We start from the raw sequence: 23,035 nt of genomic DNA on the forward strand, positions 1-23,035 counted from the left end.
CCAGTTTACCTCGGGAGCTCTCAGCCATAGCAGACCTTAATCCCCACAGATATCTCAGCGCTGCGAGCAGCTTCGGAACTGCTGTGGCTGCCGTTACAAAGCAGGTACATACTTTTTTGTTTTTCAGGAACAAACCCGAGGGCCTCAGCAGAGCGCTCTCGGGCCATTTGAATGCGTACAGTGCAGGGTTTTTACAGAAACGGGACACGAGTCGAGAGTCCATGTCAACACAGTCTTACCTCAGAATCATAGTACAGAACCGGGGGTGGGGGGCGGGGCTTACATATGATCATGGCAACCGTGAATGACTATTTTTTATTCCTTCTCTTCCTTGTCTCTGGTGTTGTTGGGTAAAAATAGTCTGCAGAACTCTTTTCTTTTTCGCGTTTTTTTTTTTTTTTTTTTTCCACTATAAATATATAAATATATAAACTGTACATTATGACATAGAAGCACTATCAAAGTTTGATTGTTAGATGTGCACTCGCAGCATGAGGTATTATTCTTTATTATTCTTCATAACCCAGAAAAATGAAAAAGTGAAATAACAGCTTTTGGAAGTAAAAAAAAAAAAAAAAGGAAAAAAAAAAAAAAAAGGACAAAAAAAACAAACAAAAACAATGCAGTAGCATCTACTGATGTCAAAGAAAATACCCAACCTCATCCCACTACACACACACACACACGCACACACACACACACACACACGCACACAAACACACACACACCCAGACCTTTACCCCAGCCCCGCCCCTCTCCATCCAACCAACTGCCCTGACGCTCCCTCGCACCGCCCCCCGCTGCCCCCCTGCCCCGCCCCGTGTACATGCCAGTGTTTCCCTCATGTGTTCCAAGTGCCAATAACTTTGTGAATTCCTAACTGTGACCCAGTAATAAAGATAATTGCACATTAACTACTGTAAAGAGAAAAAGAAACCAGACTGATTAAAAATGAGGAAAAAATCTGAATATCTTAATAAAAGGTTTGTAACAAACAGGACTGACCTTACGGCTGTGTCGGCTCTTCATTTACCTCGTCTTCAATCGGAACGCATTTCCAGCACGAAGGGCATCAGGTCGTCGGGTTTTGCGACGTAGGGACCACTGCAGAAACGAATTACAATTACACAACAGCAGCAGCTTTGTGACATGTCAAATAAATGATCTTGTGTCAGTTAAAATACATCTGCAGTGGCATCCCTATAGCTCACCTAGTTGAGCGGGTGACCCATGAATGGGGGCTTTAGTTCCCTGACACATCGGTCGTGAGTTCGACTTTCGCTCACGACCCTTTGCTGCAGGTCTCTTCCCATTCCTCTCCCGCCTTTCCTGTCTCTCTCTACTGCTCAAATAAAGGCAAAAAGCCCAAAAAATATATATTTAAATAAAATAAAAATACGTCGGCATCAACCCTTGTTGGTGCAGATTTTGCTATTGTACTACTGTTCTGTGCAGTAGATTAGTGTTGTGTGCATGCTGCTAAGAATGTGAACTAATGTCCTTGTGGTCTGCACAGAGACAAGTTTTCCACTAAGCACAGTCTTGGGGAGACCAAATTTGTGTTGTTCTGCTTTGTAGTCCACCAGGAGTCCGCTCAGAGGACTCTGTTCCACACATGCGCACTAGATCGGCATCTACATATTCCACGCATGAACACTTACGCAAGCATGCACATTAATGCCTCGTGGAGGAGCGGCTGTGCACACGGACATTTTTGGGCTGCAGACTGCAGATTTGCGGAAGGATAAAGAAATGTACATCTCACGTAGACCCTCATGTTGTCACAGATGCAGAAAATATAAAGCTTCGATTTCTTGCTGTGAACACCACAGACGCATAGTCGTTGCTCATTATGCAGCTTCTCTAGTCCGTGTTGGAGGATTTATTTCATACGTGGACAGTAGGTCATATCTACATGTTCCGCCCAGACACGTGTGCTGAGCATGCACACACTGCTCTGGTTGCTTAGTCAGCACGGACACGCAGCACGCAGACATTCGTAGAAGGGTCTGACGTTTGCAAACTTGAGGACATGACGAAATTTATGTCACGCAGGCCCACATGTGGATTTGGAAAGTATAACAATGGCCTTATGCATCAAACAGAGACTGCAGCAGAGGAGGAAAGGAGCATAATGGCAACAACTACACATTTGTGGTGTCCACAGTTGTCCTTGAAGGCATCTGCAAGGAAATATAGTCGAGGCCTAACGCTGTCCTTAGGTGGCCTGAGTAAGGGAGTGACTAGGAAACATAACTAAGGCTCCATTCTAGCGCATGTTCACGCACACCCAGGTTCCCAGTTGTGTCCACGTTGGACCAACACACAGTACACTCAACCCACACCGCTATGAAGGAGATTTCAAAGCTCCACAGCAGTCCAGTTGTCGGTGGTGCTGCACCTCAAAGCCGCCTTCACAACCAAATCTGTGGCACGTTGGATTTGAGATGGAAGAGTGTTGAGTTGCAGCATGCAGACAACACGGTTAGTTCAGAGTGAGGTTCAGCTTACAATCATCTTTTAGTCAAAATCCCTGGCTTTCATCCACAACGTGTTAAACTTTACGACAACAGTATCAAAACGATCTAAATAAAGCTCATAATAATGTCTAAACATTGAGAAGTTATGACAGAATACACATACTAATCTGCTGTGTAACTGCAGTACTGTCTGCTTGATTCTACTCATTTGTTTCAACAAATTAGTTTCGCTCGACTCTGCCAAGATGTCCTTTTTAGAGGTTCCAAATGCTTGCAGTGTTGGGTATTGGAGCAGTTACTGGAAATATGTTGCACCAAACAGACTCTTGACTGTTGAGGAACACTGTACAGCCACAGCGTTACAACAGGTCAAGTGAAGAACATTGATCATCTTGTCACAGTGCAATGGTCTGCTCTTGGGTCTTGGCATTCATGTAGGTGTTACCTTGACACGTATCACCTGGTGGCCAGAGCGCCTTGCAGCTCCACAAAAACTGCCCAGGAACACCTTCAGGAACATGACGGGGAGCCCAAGGCGTCGACATGCCCTCCAAGCTCCAATGATCCCAATCTGATGCGCACAACAAGCCTGATCCATGAGGTTTGACCCCCGACCCACAGGACCCAAAGGATCTGCTGCTGACATCTCAGTGCCACACATTACAGGTAATCCTGAGAGGCTCAGAGTCCATGGCTCGATGGGTCAGAGGTGTTTGTAGGAATAAGGGGGACCTACACAATATTAGGAAGGTGGTTTTTAAAATGCACATACAGTACATTGAAATTAAATAGAAAAAGGAAATTATCTGCTTGTCTGTGTCCCTGGTTCTGCCAGAAGTGTAGCTCAGAAGGAAATTGTTGGATTTCTTGGATTTCTCTCGAGAACATAATCATAGGCTGTCACCATGTAGATGTTTTGAAACCGGAAATAACAAAAAAAAAAAAGGGGGGTTAGCTGACCAAGAACTCAGAGACACACACTAACACAGTACAAACCTGTCAGTTACCAGCTAGAATCACCTTTATTGTCTAATTTACTCTAAATGGAACCAGAATGTATAAACATGCTGTATTCAACTAGACCTGAAACTAGTGATTGAGACCATTAACTTCATAGGTAAAGGTTTACTGAGGGGACAAATCCGTTGAGAACCTGGGCTATTTTCTCACAGACTTCTATATAATCAGACTTCTTTTTGCAACCAGAAGAGATGCCCCCTACTGGCTGTTAGACAGAATGCAGGTTTAAGACACTTTCATGTTGACGTTCTCTTTTGAGACCCAGCTACGTGCAACTTTCATGTACAGGCCATGAATATAACATGGTATAGGTCTTGACTCTAAGTGCCCTGAGATGACCTACATTGTGAAGTGGCACCAAGTAAAACTGCTCTGAACTGAATTATTAACTTTCCAGCGATGTACTTTACCAACTATAGCACTGCTAGCGACCTACTGTGAAGACACAACTTGACTCTGCACCAGATAGAACTGAGAGTATCAGGGGAGTTGGAGCTGCTCTGCTGGACAAAGACCATTTCTAAATGACCAGATGCATCCTCTTCTGCATGATGCTCTGTAAAAGACCAACATCAGTTGACTAATTCACCGGCCAGGCTCTAGTGAGAACCCATTACATTTACATGATGACTGAACATTCATGTCTATTTATGGTTTTTCTTTTAGGTGAATTTTTTCTGAAGTCTAGTTCGTACAAGTCTACTTTGAAATCTCTAAAAGTTGCCTTGAATGCACCCAGCCTTGAAGATGTGGTGCTGTATGACAATATAAACTATTATAGGTAGCATAATCGTAGCAACTGGACCTGTTTGAGTTCCTTGAAGACGCTCCACCTCTCATCCAAGAGGCTTCATCAGTGACTAGTTGGGAGTTCCAGACACTCATATCCTTAAGGAGCTGCTAACACCTGAGTTTTGGTTTCAATTGGGGGTTTGTTGCTCCTCCCCCTTGTTAAGGATATAAGTATCTGGAAATCCCAACTAGTCAGTCAGAACTGATGAAGCCTCTTGGATGAGAGGTGGAACATCTTCAAGGAACTCAAGCAAGTCTACGATTAAACTACAAGAATAACCATGACCCCGAGAATCTTCACAGACATTATATTATAGGATACTCACTATAATAATTCACCTGACTCAATCATGCAAGCTTAATTCCCTACAGTGCTAAAATTAAGTGGAACCAGCAGCTGACTGGAAGGCAGAGCGGAGTAACTACAAACAAATCTGAAATGTACTAAACAGGCTGACAAAAGCCAAGTGAGAGTCCCCACGATGAAGCCCCGAGGAGGTACGTGTGCACAGGTAAGCATCCACTCCTGCTTCACACACAAACATGAAGAGGAACATTACTTCTCCGTCTCGTCATGAAAATACTGTACCCTCACATCCTCCCACTGTTTCATCTGTTTCCTACTGTGACATGTCAAAATGTCTGTGTGGGGAAAAAAAAAATGCTGATTCTGAGGAGAAACATCATGTGACCTGCTGTGAAACCCTCCATTAGAGTCTGCTTAGGATTGGTTAGAGAACATGCTCACAAATACAGAATAGTTTGAATTTCACTTGAATAAAGTCGTCCGTGACCAGCTGACGTGACTGCGATGCTGTCAGCGTTGGTGTGTCGCTCCTGCAGAGTTTCACAGGACGTCTGTTGCACGTGTGAACATGTCGGTCTCCTGACTGCTGCCTGGCTATTTTCAGAACCAACTTGCAGTTCACGGAGCCACCGGGGGACTCGCGCTCCGCTCATCACAGCTAAAGTAAATGTCATTTCACATGATGGTTCTGCTCTGAGAATAGCATGTGATGATGTTTCCATTTTGAAGAGCGCCTCTCAATTAAAACTCGCTTCTGTAACATCTGCAACGTAGAGAAAGCTTTTATCGAAGGAAGACATCCCAGCGGGAACTGGAGCTCTGTATTCATTTAAACATGCGGCTGGGAAGCAGAGCCGCCGTACAAAACGTCTTAAACCTTAAATGTAATAAAATCAAGGAGCACTGCCGTTCGTTCACTTCATGTTAAACAAGTTTAATGAAACCACATCTAACAATCTGAGAAATCTCTGGATGCCAGTAACAAAACAATCATGTGTGATTCACTTTATGCAGATGTTGTTTTTTTGTCAAATACGAGCAACAGCTGCCAAACTAACCTTCATGTAGTGTATGTGCAATGAAATATAGTTTTAAAATAATCCCATGTGGCAAAGCAGTAAAATAAACGGTGACATTTGATCGCCGTTGTTGCCCTTTTTCTTTACCAGAGGCAGTAAAAATGCACCAACATACGGTGTGGAAAGGTGCCATCTGGCTTTAATGGCACAACAGCAGCTAGCGTTGTGTGAAACTTTGTACATTCGGATCCCAAACACACGTCTTCGTTGTTTCAGTCAGAGGCGTGTCATTTATCAGATAACCCAAAAAGTTCCTCCTAGCTGTGGCAGAATGCACACGATTCTGATTGTTGGCACTTTTAACTGAGGGGGTTATGTAGCTTCCTTTGCAGTTCACCTTTGATAATGTTTGCTTCATCTTCCCTCAAGATCTGAAGCCACTACAGCACGTGTTAAAAAGTAAACAGTGTGTGTGCTTTAAATGCACGAGCCAGTTAAGAACTTCAATATTGATGCTTGCTGCAATGAAGTCAATTTTCACGAGATGTAGCAGAGCTCACTAACCGCATGTTAACCTGCTGTTTGTAGCTGTTACACAAGAACTGAAAGAGCTTCAAATTCTTGCTTTAATTTGCTCAGAACAGATTTGTTGACAAGGACCTCCACAGTGGCTGCCTTAACGGTTATAATACTGCAAAATCAATTTTCAGTTCTGTCACAATTCTCATTGCCTGAATGCCATCGATTCTGCAAAACACTGCGAGCATTTTTATCGCCCAGATCTGGTAACAAACAAAACTGAGCTCATCAGTAACATACAGATGTGATGTTACTGGATAATATTGTAAAATCTCTTATTGGGTTTAACCGAGACAGCGAATGTAAGTTCTCGTTGGAAAACCCTTCTGTGTTTCCCTGATGTCTTTACCTTCATAGAGATCTGTTCTGCTTGCAGAGGTCTAACAGTGACGCATAACTGGAGTGGAAACCACATGAGTGCTTCATTTACGCTTGGAGCCATTTGCCAAGTTTTTAGTTAATTTTTCCCCTCTGAAGCATTTAAGGAATGAGGGCTTGAATATGTAAAAGCACATTAAAAGCACACATTACCTACTGACAGGAATAAAATTTTAAAAGCTCTGGCAGTGAGGGTGCCGCCATCATTAACCCGACCTGCATCAAGCAAAAGGCATCTGACCTCTGACCCCTTTGGTAAAAAAAAAGAAAAAAAAATGTCTTTTAAGTTTGGAATTTTCTCTGTAACCAACAACAGCTTCAATTCAAAGATATTTGGATCACACGGGGTTAAAAACAAGATTGAGTCTGCATAAAGCCTTTACAAGAATAATGTCCATTTACACAGAACAATCCAATTAAAGCATCATAGTTGGTATTTATACAGCGCTGCAACACGGGAGCGTGAGTGGTGTCGCCTGACATGACACAAAGAAAAAAACATGACCCCCAGCCTCCAGCAGAGGGGGCTGTCAGCCTAAATCTGGGCTGCGCGAGGAGCCATCCTGCCCAGCAACTATTCCTCCTCTCATTAGCTAAAGCTTTTCAATAAAAGAGGCAAAGCCATTCGCTCTGAGCCAAGGTTGTCTCTCATCACCCAGCGAGAAGAACAAAGCCTCGGCCAATCGTGTGCTTGAACGTCTGCAGGGGTGCGAAGGCGGCCGGCTGCAGACCTGACTTCACCTCGCTGAGACGGATCACAATCAGGGCAGGAAATGAACCGTTTCTGTCTGCCGGCCGGAGCGGCGCGCAATCCCGACACTTCTCACGAAGCGGCTGGCAGATGAGCATCTATGGCAGGGATGGGCTCCCCTCGTGCCGTGCCTGAGTCTGCATGTTTTTGTTTTGATGGCGCGCACCGCAGCAGCTGTTTTCAGTAGTGACTAACTGCTCCTCTTTAGCTGAAATGTGTTCCGTGAAATCAGCTGCTGTGGTGTTGGACTGGAGGAGAAAAACCTGCAGACTTTGGCAAACCGAAAGCTGCCTCGTTCCGGATTTAAGCGATGGCTGCTCGTTGGGAGTTCATTTCCCGCTCTGACTCACATGTAGGCACATGAACATACTGCACATTTCAAAATGGTATAAAAATATATTTAAGGCAACACTGAAAAACCCCTCTCCGTCCCAATCTCCTCCCTCCCACGCTACTCCTGTTGGCAAAAAAACACAAATAACTACTTTTTTTTTTTTTTGATTGAACAGTTAATAAATCCAGTCTGAAGAGTACTTTTCACTCCGTAAACCTGCCAAGAATCACACTTCACAAGCCTGCTGATACTAATATGTCACATTAGCTGTTCTGAGATGTTTCGTCTGTTTCTCTCGACCAGATGAAGCTGATTTATCAACAAATTTTTTTTACTGCCATTGAGCACTTTGAGAAATTGCAAGCCTCAATGTTCTATATGAAAATATCTCGAAAGCATGTGGATCTGTTAAACTTGCAAATTTGTGGTTTTTAACCCAACAGCAGCAGCCTCCGGTCCGGTCCTCCCCATCCAGTACCATTATTTCTAATAATAGCCAAATTGCACCGATATGAAATACCTGCAGGGTTTCCCCCCTGCTGAGCTCTGCTGCTGACACATGCCAGTTGTTTTTTTGTTGTTTTTTGTTTTTCTCCCACCAGAATCATTAAAAGCAGAGTGGAGCATTACATCCCAGCTTTTCTCTGCAGGTCACCAGTCTCTCCTCAGTGTGAAGGAAGAAAGCGATGGAAGGGAGAGGAGGAGAGACGCCTCTCGTCCGTCTGGATCTGTCCATCTGTCCGTCCTGACAGGGAGGAGTCGGTGAACATAGTTAAAAGGTCAGAAGTCACTAAGATCAGAGGGCAAAGAAGAGGATGAGAACCACGATCATGATGGCGACCAGCACCCCGATGGCACACCACTGTCTCCGACCTGAAACACACAACGCATGCCGAGGATGAGAAGAATAACTACTTTCATGTGTGGCAATCAGCATCTTAGAACATTTTCCAACCTGCTGTGATCACATACAGAGCAACAATATATTCATAAAACCTTTTTTCTCCTTAAAGCCAAAATAAAAAAGCTCAAAGTGTCCTGATGAGGATGACGGCAGACAAGAAGGGACACCAGGATATCTGCTAACAAAGCAGTGATTCTGGACATTCTTTAGATTTACGCTGTAAGAAGAATTCTAACCTCTTACGCTGAAACGTGATTATCTACATCCTACTTACACATGTGGGACCGAACAAAAATAACTCTGTTTAAGCCAAAGCGACCACGGAAACACTTGGTTGTTTGGTTTAGTTAAAATTGCACAGACTGGGTGGTAATTATTTCTCTGCTACATCCTATTATTGATTCTTTCAGGCCACACTCAGCTGTTTGTCAGGTTTATTTTACTTTGCACGCGGCTCTGCTTCTGATTGATTAATCTGCTGAAAGTTTAGAAACTCGAGGACTACAGATGTCATTTTGGGTTCATCACAATATTCAAAAACACTTTGTGGAGGTTTTTTTTTCTCCCCTGCACAGTTACGTAATCAGCAGCCAGTTTCACAAGAATACAAATTTGAAATAGTTTCCAGCGGTTGCAGAAACGCAGCTGCTTGTGTGTGTGAGTGAACTTACTGCTGGTCATGTGAGACACTTTCTCCAGCTTCTTCAGGACGGAGTCCATGCGGGACGACGTCTGATCCATCTCGTCTCCAAAATCCCCCAACATACTGAACAAGAAGAGGAGCGCACGATTATTAAACAAACAAAAAATCATGTCACAAAAACCTCACTGGACACTTTTGCCAGTTCTTAAAATCACTGCTGTATTTGTTATGCTCATGTGTGGGTATGAACCCTCGGCTGTTTGAAGGACACTATGAGAGGAGGAATGACAAGCGGCCTGCGTGTTTGAATGATGTAGAAAAATGCCGCAATGACTGCTGTCGCTCTTGAAGGCCACAGCGTTCCTTACGTCCCACATTACTGCAGTGTTGGTTAAAGGAGACACAGTGACAACTTTTCTGTTCATAGAGCTAATGTGGCTACAAGTAGCGCTACTGCTCTAGTATTTAGTCAAAAAAAGAAGTGGAAGTGATGTCCAATAGCACCCACTGGCTTCATTACTCAGGCATGGTTGAGAAATCTTATTCCTGAGCAGTAAATGTCTTCTAGCTCTTGACACTCAAGTAAAATGTCTTAAGAACATATTGCTTTCAGCTGAAGGTGAAATGTGGATTTAAAAAAAAAAAAAAAGGTATTTGAGGAATGATGCACCGTTTCTTTGAAGTTAAAGCACTGGAGCTGTTACTAATGACTGTTTTTTATGATCCAAGTGATTTTCTTGAACAATCCATTTATTCTTTGGTCATTAAGGTGAAAACGTGAACTCTGATTTCACCGTTTTCTATCGTGTAAGATACAAAAAGTAGAGGCTGATCGCCGGAGAACACTGAGCATTTCCTTCTTGAAAAATAACTCAAACAATGAAGCGATTATAAAAGTAATACATTTTCAGCCTCTTGACTGATAGATTGAGGAATCATTTCAGCTTCTTGAGTGACTGACACGAGCATGACCAAACTTCACTTGTACTTTTGATGTAATAAGTCATAGAAAACGTTTATGTGGTCGTTACAGGAGTGCAGGGAGTAAAGTATGAAAGGAGAAATCAGAGAGGGAAGAATGGGTATTCTTACATCTGCTAGAGCAGAAAGAAGTGTGTCTGTGTACGACTGACCAGAGAAATATTAACCGTTTAAGTTCCAAATACAATTAATTCATCACAAGCATGTTCTTTCTTGACTTGCACTGTCATTTCCATTTATAGTCACTTCAGGAACAGATAAAAATCCACAAAGGGAACCGAAAAGTTCAGTCAAGAAAAAAAACGACAGATAAATGTGTAATATATAACAAAGCAAACTGAATTTTGGGTTCATGGTTTTGGTATTCAGGATTTTCTGGCTGAGCCACAAATCACGGCTTCGCTATTTAGCTACGCCTTCATCCAGTAGTTCAACTTTCCTGGGTGCCAGAATTTGCAGAAGAGCTCGGACTTCTAGTTTAAATTTCCAAAGAATGATGATGCACTGCAAAAACTCAAAATCTTACCAAGTTTATTAATCTTGTTTTTAGTCAAAATGTCTCATCCCACTTGATTTGAGATAAATTCACCTAACAAGTAACATTTCAGCAAGATAGAGGGACTTGTTTTAAGACACTGCATCTTAAATATCTTGTTAAGTCAAACAATCTTGAAATTATCTTGTTTTGAGTGAAAAAATACTATTTTTTTAAGCATTTGTGGCTTATTCCAAGACGCCAAGCTTGAAAATACTGGTAAAATATAGCTTAAAATAAGTTTTACCTGCTAATTTTAAGATCTCAATATTCTAAATATCACGTCTTATTTTAAGAAATCTTACCAAGCGAATTTTCACTTATTTCAAGGTAAAAGTACCTTGAAGTAAGTTTTTTTTTCTTGTTTTGAGAAGGGCATTTTTTCCAGTGTGAGATGAAGAGAAGCTGGATCAGTTTTGTCAGAGCCACACTGATCACCACAAACACCCATCTCTGCACTGACACCGGGTAGCTTCACAAACTTTCATCTGAGACAGCTGGGATTCGCGGATAATCCAGTAATAATAAACGACACTGAAGCAACTTTCCCCTCCCCAGCCTTCATCCTTCCATCACGCCAACATCTGCTGTCATTGTCAGCAGCACGTGCCCAGTAATAACGTTCTTAGTGTATTATAGTGGGTGAGTTTGCTGCAAAGTGACCACAATGTTCTGTGTCTGCACTGCGTGTTCGTGATTTCACATCTAACCTGTTTGGTTAAAACAAACTCAGGCCAACTGAAGTATGTCAGTCAGCCCCTTCAGTGGACTGACTCCCAGTGTGTCAGAGCACAGAATACTGCTGATTTTGTCTCAATTTTTAAGCCTAATTTTCCATACTTGGGTGGTTAATAACTCGTGTTCATTAATGCTTAACGTCTAACTCTGTGTGTAGAATTACGTAAACTCACACAGCCTGCTCATCGAGCTCGTCTCCGATCCGTCCAGACATGTCTTTGAGGACTCTGATGCTGCCGGTCACCAGCTCCAGCTGCTCATCCTGCTCCTGCATGATCAGCTACACAAACACACAAACAACTTCAGACTCACTTTCACTTCCTCTTATTTACTCATTCACTTAACCTTAATGTTACTGTAAAGCAAGACTTCCCCCTAAAATGTAAGAAGTCACATATGATTCATGCAAAATGGCGACAAGTTCCCACAATGGGACTCTTTACTCAGATTTAAATCCCCACCACATGAGTAATACAAGTACGTCTACGCAATGTCATCTTTTAGTATCTTCTTACAGATCTGCCCTCAGTAGCTGTGCTCCTCATGCACTAAATGTTTTTCCTCCGTTAACATGGTTTTATTCGAGTCGAGCTCTTTCAGGAATCACAAGAGTTTAAAAACATGTCATTAAATCAAACCACACACAGACTGTAGACAGTATCTACACTGAGCTGATAAAATACTCCAAGGTCAGGAAAAAAAAACACATTTTCTTTCATTAAAATCAAAAGGCATGAACAAGCAGGATTTTTTTTTTAAAACTCATTTCCTACTAAAACCACAAGCTGACACAGGATGTGTGATGACATACTTTCATCATTCAACACCGCTGTCAACCCACACCACAGGAAATAGAAACTAGCAGCTCACACCCTCGAACCCTGAAAAAAAAAACAAAAAAAAACCTGCCACCTGTGTTTAATCCTCTTTCGATTCATTCAAAGCGAGGTGCTTTGTAAACCAGAAACAGATCTCATCTTTATCCTGCAGCGGGGATCCTACACTCGCTGCTCATTTTCTATTCTTTCCGTGTGACCCTATGATTAAATCTCCCTCATCATCTGTTAACATGAGCTCATAAAAAAACATGACAGCATTCTGCAGCTTTAGTGTGACAGGAGGCTTTCATTTGGGAGTTTTTGTGATACCTCATTTTACATGAAATCACGTGTACAGCTGCCAAAAAGTCACACAACACTAATTCACATGCTTGAATATGCATACCGGCAGTGTGGAGGGAATTTACTGGAGGAGGTAGAGACACTATTTTTGTTCTTAAACTGAATTTGTTAATCCAGCCCTGGGTTTTTTTTCCTATTCTTTGTGCCTTCCTTTTTCCTCCCAACATCCTTTTCTTCCTGTACTGGACTATTTTTTGCTACAGCTTCTGTTCCTTTCCTTTCTTTTTTTTTTTTTCCCATCCATGTGTCCTCCCTCTGTTTTTACCTGCTGTTGTTCCTGTTGCTCCTGGATGTATCTGGAGTTTGCAGACACCAGATGAGCCTCCAGTCCTGTTGACCTGTCCTGGCCTGTTGAAGCCAGCAGAGCCTGGGCAAACACACACACACACACAAGATATGACCTCAACAGGGAAAACGTGTGTCTCTGTGTGTGTTCTACGAGTTGTAGAAGCAGAATTATTGTTAGAACAATGTGAATTTGACAGTTTCTAAACTCCAAATGATGCTGTTGGTTTGTTTTCCCTCCCGTGTCAGATGGAAGTAGATTATGAGAGCAATCTGTCGACACATGACGAAAACACTGGTGACAGAAGACACTTGAGATCATTCTTTAAAATGGCTGCTTATTCCACACGGCCGAATGTCTACTCAATTACTTATTACTGTTTAAACGAGCATGTTTGTTGGCATGCTCGCATTTTATTATTGTGTAACAAGAGTGAAGTTTTAGTTGTCTGATGTACAGACGATCCTGAGATAAAACGGAGAACACATTTTGGCAGTAACACAATCTTTTCTTTAACATCACAAAACGTACATTTTGCACCAGTATGTTGCCTTATCTAGAAAGGAGGTTTGTGCTGTTTGTCAACAGGAATTGAGAAAAATAGTGCGCCCTGTGTAAAGAACAATGATACCAAACTATTAGGAAATATTTGGATTTGTCAGGTTGTACATGTGTAAATTTGAAGGCTCTTAATTTACATTGTTAAACTAGTCAGGCATTTGTTTTTTAAATTGTAGGGTCATAATAACCTCAACCTACTTGATTCTGTTAAGTAAAGCTGTACTTTATATAATACAGCAGGGTTTTAACTGCTTTACTTCAATTACTGAATTGGAGTTGTCTAATAAATATGGTCTTAATCTTAATCATATGTAAACTTGTTGGTTAAATTTGCAACAGCAATCTTCTACTGAAAAGCACTTACGCTCAGAGGCTGCTGTGTTAAATGTGCTATTTACATAAGAGTGACTCAACTTGACCATCTGATAAGTAATGTGTGGATAAATCTTTAACTATGATAAGGACTAGCTGCTGAATCATGCGGGATTCAGGTTTGCCGTTTGTTTGAATTCATTTGATACAGGTGTCAAACATTAAAAGGACAGGTTCACAATCTTTACAAGTTTGTCCTAAAACAACAGACAGACAGTACAAATAAATATAAAAAAGGTTTTTCTTGCTGTATTTATTAATGCTGCATTTTAATATTTATGTTTTACTTGTCTCCTATCTGCTCTGCCTGCAGTTCAGCTGAGTTCAGTCCAAACAGTCCAGAATTTAGAACCAAGCAGTGCTGTGACGAGCACTGGATTCTTAGTTTTTAACTAAAATTATTCAAATAGTGTTTATTTAGCTTAGCCTTTGGCCATTTTGTAAATGAGTCATGCAGAATGAAATGATTTTAATGAAATATCACAATTTTATGCGTAGAGCTGCTTCATTTCCCAACAGAACACACAGATGTCAGGAACCGTTACAACATGAAAATCCCATTTGTCCAGTTTGTAGGTCTGACAAATGGTGAGTTTTGGTGATGTTTTAAAGACAACATGGTTTTCAAACCAAACTGCTGGCAGGTTTTGGAGTTCAGAGGATTAAATATTGAAGTGTCCGAGAACTTGTCATGACATTCAGACAGTATAGCTTTAATTCATTCTATTTTGCTGTAAAACGCAGATATCTGCACGTATAAAACAGTCACCAACCTGTCTGTTCTTCTTCTCTGCCTGAGCCACAGCAGAAGGGCTGGACAACTGATCCTTCATGTCCTACACACACACACACACACACAAATACACACACAAACAATTTGCACGTCTCATTTCACAATTTGTCACAATAGTAGCAGAACTTCCTTTAAAGCCCGGCTCAATGCAGACAGCTTCATTAATGAGATTTTATGCAGCTGTGCCAGAATCACCAGCCGGCAAATCAAAATGTCAGACAGTCTTTTGTTCCTTCTCAGCAAAAGCTCTTTTGTTTGGCTCAGATGACTCAGTTCTGTTAGGGTCTATTTTAAGAATGGTACCTTTGCCTGCAAGTCGTGTTCGACTGACTCATATGTTCTGCTGTGCCCACAGCATGGACATGGATTCGATTCAATCAAAGTCAGGAGCTTAACAGCTGCAGTGCAGGTAAATAAATAGACAGCTATTAATAGAAACAGATACGGATCAGTCTTCTGTATGCTTACAAAAAAAACTCTAATGACTGTGTGCTTTAGTCGAGGAAGCTGCTGCTTTGACTCATGTTTGACTTTGCCTGTACAGTCTGTGTACTTTATTGGAAACACTGCAGTTGCTAAAACACAACAGAGGCCTTCCAGACAATGTTTGTGCGACTGTCTCTCCTCCAACATGGCTACTTGTAGCCACTGGAAACCCAGTTTGACTCCACAATAAAAAGAACAGAAGCTCAGTGTAGCTAATTCATAACACACCTAATAACACAGACACGGCAGTCAACTCTAGAGAAAGCATTTAAGAGCAACTCCAGGTTACATTTTTCACAAAATGCTGAAAAAGGCCACATACACTGTCACATAAGGAGGGAGTGTCTGCCTCAGCGCCCTGTGCAGTAGTGGGTGGTGGAGAGTCTGAGTGGCTGTGATTTAGAAAGTTGCCCAATTTTACATTTCACAGTTTATCATGCTGAATTGTTGTAATTCCAGCCTGTCAGGCCATCAAGTCCACATTTTTCCTAACCCTGGAGCTACATTCTATGCCTGGGTGCATGCCGTGCGGGTGCAGAGACGTTTCTACTGCATCCGTAACAAACAGCAGCTGGCCTCATCAACAAGGCCAGAGGTTCCCAGTGACATTTCCTCCCCGGACTCCCATTCATGTCGATTTATGTTAGACAAGCTAGATATGACAGACACCAGCTGATCCTCTGCACATCGGTTTCTATTACAGTGAGCATCGATATTTGAGGTAGTATTAAACTGCCAATACTGATTGTGTCATATCCTGATACACGATAGCAAACAGCACGATACCGAGATGTAACACTGTTAGCTCAGCCATTCATCAAAACACCTCTCCTGCTCTCCACTGGTTCTCCTCACACCAACAATGAGGGTCAACCTGCAGCTGTTGTTGAGCTCTTGAGTCTTCTGACAGGAACCAGTCGTTCATTTTGCTTCGTCACTGATAGGTAATTTTTGTCACATTATTTTCTTTGTGGGATTGTTAGCAGAAAGTAGTGGACATGCTATGAATAGTGTGATTCATTGTGGGAGATTTTAGGGTAATACCTAGTGAATACATGTATGAATCTGGACACAAACAAAATGGTAGACAGTAAAAAATATTACACTGTATAGTAAATGGGGAGATAAAGCCTCTGAAGGTGACCAGACGTCACTGTTTTGGTTACACCAATACAATCTAATCCAATCAAGTACAGCAGCTTTCTTACATATTCTTCATAAAAATGTTGAATGTCCAGCTTTAGTTAGGTCTTTCATCAAAGTGTTGATTCAATGATATTTTTCTTATCGAGGTTGTAGTTGGTGGTTAATTCATGTCACTCACAAATGATCACTGAACCCAAGTACAATACACACACAAAGTTAAAATCACGTGATTCAACATTGTGTGACAGGGCAGACGTGGAAAAATAAAACACGATTGGTGGTGATGAAGTTACCTGAACAGATTTCCTGGTTCGTTCCACAAAGTCTCTCCTCTCCTGAAGCTCATTGTCGCCCAGTCGAAACTTCCCTGGGTTTGACTCCACAATGCCTGAACCAGTCAAAGAACCTTCACGTCCACCAAAACTGTTAAAAACTCTACTGGATTTGTTTTGTATTGACCGACATGTGACCAGGCCACTAAATATCAACAATTGAAAACCTCCATGAAACTGGGTTTTGTTAGAAAACACATTTCTATTTTCAAAGAAAAGTATGGTAAAAGCATTGATGTCTGCAGCAAAACTCAAGAATTGTTTCTGCTCTAGTTTTGAAAATTTTTTCTTTCAAATTTTAGCAACCATCTGGTATCATAATGTTAAAACCCCAACTAATTTATTACTGGCTTTCCTGTCAAACAAATCTGACATCCTCTGAGAAAGAAAATATACCAGCCACAGTTCTGAGTCACAACTCGCTGAGAAGTTCAACTATTAAATGAAAACTTGTGTTCCCACCTCCAGATAAACATTCAGCTTTATCAAAGATATTACCTGGCATTTCCCTGCCTGCTGAAAAGGTCTTTTTATATTTTTGATGTTTGGTTCATAATGATGTAAGTAAAAATGGTTCTGGCCTTTAAAAGGTTAATTCAACCCCCGGAATAAGTGGAAAGTTAAGAGCCGGAGAGGGTGACAGAGGGACACAAAGCGTCTGTTTGTTGTAAAAATACTGGCAGTCATGTGAATATACAGGCTTGTGGGGATGAGGGAAAGAGGTCTGTACATGTTTAAAGGATACTGATGGTTTCGCTGAGGTCCTCCAAGTCCCAGTCTATGGCCCTCAGACAATTCCTCAGTTCATTGGCACTCCAGTCCAGCTCATCTCGACTCACCTGAGACCACAAAAGCCAGCAGACACTCACTAACCTTACAGATACACACAGTATAAACATTCTATATAGCCTGTTGCCATGGAGGCTTTTATACCAAACACACAATACACCAGAATCATTTCAGTGACTATTAAATACTGTGTCAGCGCTCAACAAAGACCACATTTCCCATCTAGACTCACAGTTTATATAGGAAATTAGTGAGATTCAATTCACAGTGCCCTACATAACAAAACAGGCAACAACTAAAAAACCACACCTACAGTGCATGTCATTAAATTACAAGGATGCTCCAGTTTAACAGTTTCCAGGTTGACTAATGTGTCCTAATCTTAAATTATGTCCGCTGCCTCAGGTAAAACGCTAACATTTGCTGTGAACATTAACATCGCAGCGGGAGTCACAGAAAACATTATATTTCACGTTTTGCAAATGAACTCTGAATAATATTCACGTTCCCTTCATTTACTCGTCTCAGGACAGCGACAGTTGTTCTTTAACAAATTGTTTATTACTTGTTTTTGTAATTTCTTTGAGCTTCATTCTAGTAATGCAATAATTTCATGATTTCATAATAGTAGTTTTTTGTGTAATTTCTTTTTATTATTACAAATCTGTAAATACACTAAAAAGAAAAAAAAAACAGCAGAAAAAGACACAATCAGGCATACATATAGATATACCTACATCCACATGATAAATCATCTAAACAGTGTTGATTTTATAAAGCAACTGTGCATCACAATCTCCTCTGAAGGGAGTACACTAAGGATGTCTCAATGTGCATTTGTTTTCCCACGATCTGCCTCTATCCATCAGTAAACTAAATGTAAAGTAGAAAAGAAGATAGTTTAAGCAGTGGACAAAAATTAAATTCATTTGAATTCATTTTAGGATGCTATGGAACCCTGGCTCAATATGCATAAACAACACGTGAACACTATTTAGCCATTGTAGTAGGTGGTTGGTACACTGCTTCACATGTAGACTTCAAAAGGCTGTTTGAATTTGGAGGATTTTTGTTGTAAATGGAATTTACCAGTTTTACAACACATATAGGTATTTAAAAAAAAAATAAATACACCAAATGCTACAAGTTGTGCAGACTAAAATAGAAACACATTACATCCACACAAAAGTTTTGAAGGATGCTAAAAGCCTACGCTGAGCAGTAATTCAAAAATCCTCTTGAAATCACAATATGTGCAAGTGCAGTATCCAAATCTCAGGAGCTGCAATCTTCTGATAAAGGTAAAATTTGTTATAAAGGAACCACTGTAGCGCTACAGGATGCCCTGGCCTACAAATCATATTCTCCATGCGAAATAGAACATGTGTCTGTTTGGTATACAATCACACTATCATTTTTCTATTTACAAAAATTACTTTCCCCTCTAAAGTCGTGACTCGTTGTGCGATTGCAATTTCAAAATAACCAAAATAATGATCACATAATTTGTTTTTATGTTGTTTAACCCAAATAAAATCTAATGAACAGTGATGATTAGAGTCCAGTAAAGTCAATGCAGATGTCAGTGTCTAGGGAATATGGGAATTGTGCAATCAGAATGTTCAAAAACATGGTGAATATTTGATGATTCTGAGGGGTTGTGTTCATCAGCTTTTGAATGTCTCTCAGACATTTGTGTGTGTCAAATTAGTGACTTTTTCTCGTTCTTGTTTTATACGTATCGAGCTTTCTTGGCCACCACAGAGCTGGACTTCACCCTCAGATTTGGGATGTGTTAATGAATAAAGTCGGTCAGGACAGTGTGGTTGTTGTTCTGTGTAGCACATATGACCCTCAGAGGCTCACCTGTGTCCCATCCTGCAACAGTTCCTCCCATCTATCAAACAGGCCCCGAGCACGAGAGAGGGCCTTCTGCACCTCCCTGGACACACACACACACATGAAGGAAACGGTATCAGCACACAAACTCAGAGTTATTACACTTCACCCTTCAGCCAGCTGGCTGTTCTTTAGCCCTGCAGCTACGCCCCTCGTTTAACCAAAACAAACACCATTTTTAACCATCTCTAATGTCGCAACAGCCTTCAAACTGTATGACAGTCGAGTGTCGGAGCTGCCCAGGTGTTGGCAGTAAAAACCAGCTGAAACAAAAGTGAATCTCAGCGGTTGCTCAGTGCGGAACTGTCTCCTGTTAATAAACATCCACACTGACTCTGCGCAGTGGCTACTGTAGCACTGATGCTAGTTAGCTACAGCTAGCCGCCGGGCTAACTTCTCCTACATAACTTTTTCTTCGAGGGAAAACAACAATTCACTGTGTGACTAAGCACTGGACATGTAACAGTTTGTATTTAACTTGACGTTACGCGGACTTTTACGTCCGAATTTGTTCATTCCTTACCCCTTCACAACGAAAAATGGATCTTCTATCGACATGATGCCTGAAGCCTGCTTCCGCTTCACACCCGGCGCATGCGCACTTCTCATACAGACACATAAAGACAAATTACAGACATATGTGCATAATATTAGTTGCCATAGTAACATCTGCCACTGTCTGAGCTTGCAGTAGATTGCAGTGTTTGCTTTGATTTGATGTGAACATAACAAAACAGAAAACAGCAGAAAATTATTAACTCCAATATTTAATTCATTTCAGTTTATGTAAATGACATCATAACTCATCTCAGAGCACTTTACATAGTTAGATGGAGGTCTTACAGTATAATATAGCAAACAATCCAAACAAATGCAAAGATTCCCTTTGAGTGGATCTTTGCGTGGGAGGAAAAAATTCCCTTTTAACTGGAAGAAACCTCCAGCAGAACCTGGCTCAGGGAGGGTGAACGTCAGCCTCGACTGGTGGGGTTGCAAGCAAAGGGGAGAGAGAAAAGGATGGAGCACAGACAGAAAACACATAAGAGGACAATTAATATATGGGAACAGAAACGTTTCGCTATGCAGCCAAAGATACCTGCAGAGAGGACAAAACACAAACTACAGGAGGGAGTATACACAGAGTCAGTGATATGCAGCGGTGGCATAAAAGTGTATGGAAAGTGAAGGAGAGTGGAGGAGAGGTGCTCAGTACATCATTGGAAGTCCCCCAGCAGTCTAAACCTATAACAGCATAAGTAATAGATGGCTCAGGGTCACCCGGGCAGCTCTATAAGCTTTATCAAAAAGGAAATTTTAAAAGTCGAGAGGGTGTCTGCCTCCTGAACCCAAACTGGATGCTGCTTCCACTGCAAAGTAGCTCCTGTTCTGCTTTTTAAAAGTCTAGGAACTACATATAAACCGACAGTCTGAAAGCCAAGTGCTCTATTTAGATAATATTGTACAACAAGGTCTTTAAGATATGATGGAGCTTGGTCATTAAAAGCTTTGTATGTGAAAAGAAGGATTTCATATTTTATTCAAGTGTAGTCTTACAGGAAGTCAATGAAGAAAAGTCAATGCGGGAGAAATATGACCTCTTTTGTTGGTTGCTGTCAGACGTCTGACTGCAGCATTTTGGATCAGCAGGACTGAACTGAGTGGTTATTGGGATTTCCTAATATTAGAGAATAACAACAGTCCAGCCAAAAAGCAATAAATGAACAACATTTTTTTTTTTTTTTTCTTAGCATCACAGTGATATAGACAGCATCAGAGGTGTATCTGGTTAGATCGTGTGTCTCTGAGGTGTTTAGGAACAAATACAATAAGAAAACTACAGGACATCCAGGCCTTTGAAACGGGAGCTGGACATACACAATTTGCTAAAGTTTTAAAAACATTTTCAGCAGGTTTGTAGCAGCAGATAGAAAATTTTTTGAACAAGTGAGCAAAGACCAGGTTATGATAGACCAGCTAATAAATGCAGCTCAGTGGTGCTTCTGAGGTTAAAAACAATCTTTTATTCTAAAATATACATTATTATTATTATCCTGCATTTCCAAATCTTTGTTAGTTTCACTTCAATTGTTGTATGCAAATTGAATTAAGAAAATATAAAGCAAAGCATTCATCTCCTATTCTCAACTTACTGTTTTGCAACTTTGACCAGAGATGAGGTTCAGATTTATTACAAGAATTAAAATGCTACAATATACCAACTATCCAGAATACAGAGGGCTGGAGGCCTAAATCACTTCTCAAAATGATAATAATAAATTGATTTCTCAGCCTTCCTCATAACAAAGGTATAGACTCCTCCTCGGCTCTAATTGAATCTGTATGCACATGGAAGGAAATTCAAATCTGACAGAGGTTGATTGATCTCTGGACAACACAGAGCTCCCATTAAAAATGAATTAGAAAAGGATCTACATGAACGAACAGAGCGGATCAATGTAGGGTGTTGCTGGGGGAAAAAAAATCTGCCTGCTCAGCCAATCCTCCACAGAGCTGCTTGCATGTCGTCTCTCTCTCCGTTCAACCCTCCGTCCTGTTCCACCCATCTGTCTCTATTCCTGTGGGGTTTTCTCTCAGTCCCACCCTGTCCTGCCCAGCTCCTTCCTTCCTTCCTGTCTTCATCCTGTTTCCTCTCCTCTACTCCTCCTAAACTCCAATTCCTCCCATCCTGCCCTGTGAAAATTCACAGCTTTAGTTATAAATGTCCCGCTTGACGCGCACACATCCTGAAAGAGTCCCTTTTTCAGTAATATCTATGAACACGCTGCTTGCTTTATCGACAAAATTACTGTGATTTCTGAACACCACACCAAATGCTATGAGCTGGTAGCATTGCCTGTTTCATGTTAGTGGTATTTTTTATTCACAATATCCCTCAAGATGACCTCAGTGAGAGTTTAAAAGGCCCACATTGACACTAGACAGCTGGTTTGTGGAAACTGGAAGACAAGTAAACCAACTTGAGAATATGCACCACTAATCACAATCGTAACTAAAATATTAAGACATTTCGGCTGCAATAGCACCTAACGTTAATGCGTTGTCTAATAGAGAGGCTTTATTTCAATATGGAGTTTTCATACATTTGTATATTATAACATGATAATTTTAGATATAGTTTAATTAAATTACCACTAACTAATGTAACAAAGGGTCAGCTTGGGGTCAGATAGTATCCCAACATAAGACACTGGTATCTGGGGCAACAATGAAATTTAATAGAATGGCCATGTAAAGTCTGCTAAAGTTTTTCTTCCCTATTAGAAGATTCTCATATATGCACAATGCAGGCTTCAAGTTTCCACATCGCATTGTGTAAGTTGTCCATTCGACCAAAGTTGGCTTTCAGAACAGTTGTGATTTAGGCTAACAAGTCCTGCTGTCTAAATTTCCTCTGGAGATTTCAGTCTTCAACATGTATGGCTAAATTGTTCCAATATTACAAGTGCATAGCGGTCACAGTCATAGGTGAGCTGGTGTGCTTCAGCTGCAGCGAGTAGCTGACGGGTGGAAGGAAGCCACACTGTAGAGTTACGCCATTTTAAGACAGTAAGGGATTATTATTGTTATGGGAAAAAGATAATTTCAAATATGTAGCTGCAGGGTTTAATCAGTGACCAGAGAGGAACTTGAACTATTACATCATGGCCATAAAAATTTTATTAACATGACTGGCTGGAAACTTTAGCTCTTGTTTGATATGCATCTTTT

The 23,035-nt window shown here is 41.1% G+C and overlaps 1 protein-coding gene across 1 annotated transcript; it reads right to left on the reverse strand.

Moving 5' to 3' along the window:
• Positions 1–5,512: 5,512 nt before the first annotated feature.
• On the reverse strand, positions 5,513–19,884 carry stx10 (syntaxin 10). The gene is made up of 9 exons (XM_008289393.1): positions 19,830–19,884; positions 19,274–19,349; positions 17,364–17,457; positions 16,580–16,674; positions 14,635–14,697; positions 12,908–13,009; positions 11,635–11,741; positions 9,236–9,330; positions 5,513–8,533 (listed from the first exon to the last, which is right to left on the reverse strand). Exons 1-9 carry the CDS (start codon positions 19,862–19,864, stop codon positions 8,457–8,459), a joined length of 744 nt encoding a protein of 247 aa, XP_008287615.1. The 5' UTR covers positions 19,865–19,884; the 3' UTR covers positions 5,513–8,456.
• Positions 19,885–23,035: the final 3,151 nt, after the last annotated feature.

This window comes from Stegastes partitus, unplaced genomic scaffold (assembly GCF_000690725.1).
Source record: "Stegastes partitus isolate 25-593 unplaced genomic scaffold, Stegastes_partitus-1.0.2 Scaffold612, whole genome shotgun sequence".
NCBI classification, from domain to species: domain Eukaryota; kingdom Metazoa; phylum Chordata; class Actinopteri; family Pomacentridae; genus Stegastes; species Stegastes partitus.